Source organism: Strigops habroptila, chromosome 4, assembly GCF_004027225.2.
Source record: "Strigops habroptila isolate Jane chromosome 4, bStrHab1.2.pri, whole genome shotgun sequence".
NCBI classification, from domain to species: Eukaryota; Metazoa; Chordata; class Aves; order Psittaciformes; family Psittacidae; genus Strigops; species Strigops habroptila.
The window spans coordinates 61,891,538-61,893,376 of record NC_046358.1 but is presented as its reverse complement, the minus strand read 5'-3'; the positions used below and the strand labels follow the sequence as shown (position 1 = coordinate 61,893,376).

The 1,839-nt window shown below is 37.6% G+C and overlaps 1 protein-coding gene across 1 annotated transcript; it reads left to right on the top strand.

The window, feature by feature from the left end:
* Positions 1-237: 237 nt before the first annotated feature.
* On the top strand, positions 238-1,547 carry FSHB (follicle stimulating hormone subunit beta). The gene is made up of 2 exons (XM_030483532.1): positions 238-396; positions 1,012-1,547. Exons 1-2 carry the CDS (start codon positions 238-240, stop codon positions 1,243-1,245), a joined length of 393 nt encoding a protein of 130 aa, XP_030339392.1. The 3' UTR covers positions 1,246-1,547.
* The last annotated feature ends 292 nt before the right edge of the window (positions 1,548-1,839 follow it).

Sequence of the window (1,839 nt, the reverse complement as noted above, 5' to 3'; positions counted from 1 at the left end):
CTATTATTATTCTGCAAAGTTTGCCAACATACCATTTCAGTTGCTTAGGAAAATCAAACTCCTTTAACAAGAAACATAAGGATAGATCTATTTAATGGCTTTATCCTTTGTTCTCACTGATGTTTCTGAAAGCTATTATAGAACCACTTGAGATAATGTGAAGATTCAATTTCTGTCTTTTTCTATAAGTATTTCCTGTTGAAAATTCCAGTATATATTTTTTGCTTCATTCATAGGATGAAGACAATTCATTGTTACATGCTGTTAGTTTGCTGGAAAGCACTTTGTTGCTATAGCTGTCAGCTCACCAATATTACTATAGCAGTGGAAAGAGAAGAATGTGAATTCTGTATTACAGTGAATGCCACGTGGTGCTCAGGATACTGCTTCACAAGGGTAAGAATCTTAAGTTTAATTTCAGGCACCAGATTTAAATATTCCAAGTGATTTATGAATAGCCCATTTCTCCAGTTCATAATGAACACAGGCAGGATGAGCCTTTTGAAAGAATAAGTTGAGTCACAGCTGTGCTATCTGACAGGAGAGTAGATACACAGCAAATCTGAACCACAAAGGAAAGGGTGAAAAGATGAACTAAAATTCAGATCTTTAACTAGCTGCACACATTATGTTTATATTGTATAACTAGAGTTTAAAGTACTACAGTCTGGATCTCTGCCTTATGTTCAATCTGTGGTTACAAATGAGTACAACAAAGCAGACATTACTATGGAGACTCCTCTAGTTTTCCAAATAATTTGAAGACTCAAGCAATTGACCTGCAAGATTGTCTGGTGATGTTATGACAGAAATTTGCCATATTGGTGCTCCTAAAAGGAGAAATCTAAGGATCCAGATGAAATTAGAAGGGTCTGACCCAAATCCTTTTGATTTGTGGGATTTCCCCACCAGTTTAATTAATTTTCACATCAGATCCTTTATTTCATAAAAATTGTGAATTCTATCCCATAACAAATTTCACAATAGATATTTCCTTCTTGTAATTTTCAGGATCCAGTGTATAAATACCCACCAGCATCATCTGTTCAGCAAACATGTACCTTCAAGGAGGTTGTGTATGAAACAGTGAAGATTCCTGGCTGTGGTGACCACCCCGAGTCTTTTTATTCATACCCAGTAGCTACAGAGTGCCACTGTGACACCTGTGACACTGACAGCACCGACTGCACTGTGAGGGGCCTGGGGCCATCCTACTGTTCCTTCAGTGAGAATGGGAGTAAGTGAGCACCAGTGAAGGGTACTTGAGATGGCAGTTTGGCTCTAAACTTTCACTTCGAAATAAAAGTACTGATGTGGCTTAAGTGGAATATTATAGGCAAGGCTACTTAAAACCTGCCAAGTTTGAAACAAAGATTTTTAAGGCCAAAATGAAGAGCTACTGACAAAACTTCTCTTCAAGCCTTCCCTACTTAACCCATCAGTTTCCTCAAAATCCTTTTCATAGGTCTATAGACGCTGCTTGTGATACCTTCAGCCCTTGCCTCCTCTTCTTATTATACCTCCATTCTTCATATTCATGTATTTCCGCTGTCTAGTTCCAATGAGATTTTTTTAACACTATTTAACATAGGACAAACTATTTAGGGATGAATATAGAGGCAGCTGACCCCAGTAGTGCAAACATGGTGTGATAACATGCCTTGAAAGTAATTCACAGTAGTCCCTTCTGAGAATGGAAGTTCATAGAGTTCTGCAGCAACCTAACTCTGCAATGGAAAATATGAAGTTGAGATGATCTGGAAGCAAGCTGGAGGACTGACTGAATCAGAATGGAAAATTATTTAATATTATTGGGAAAATTATCTGAAACCTACTGAA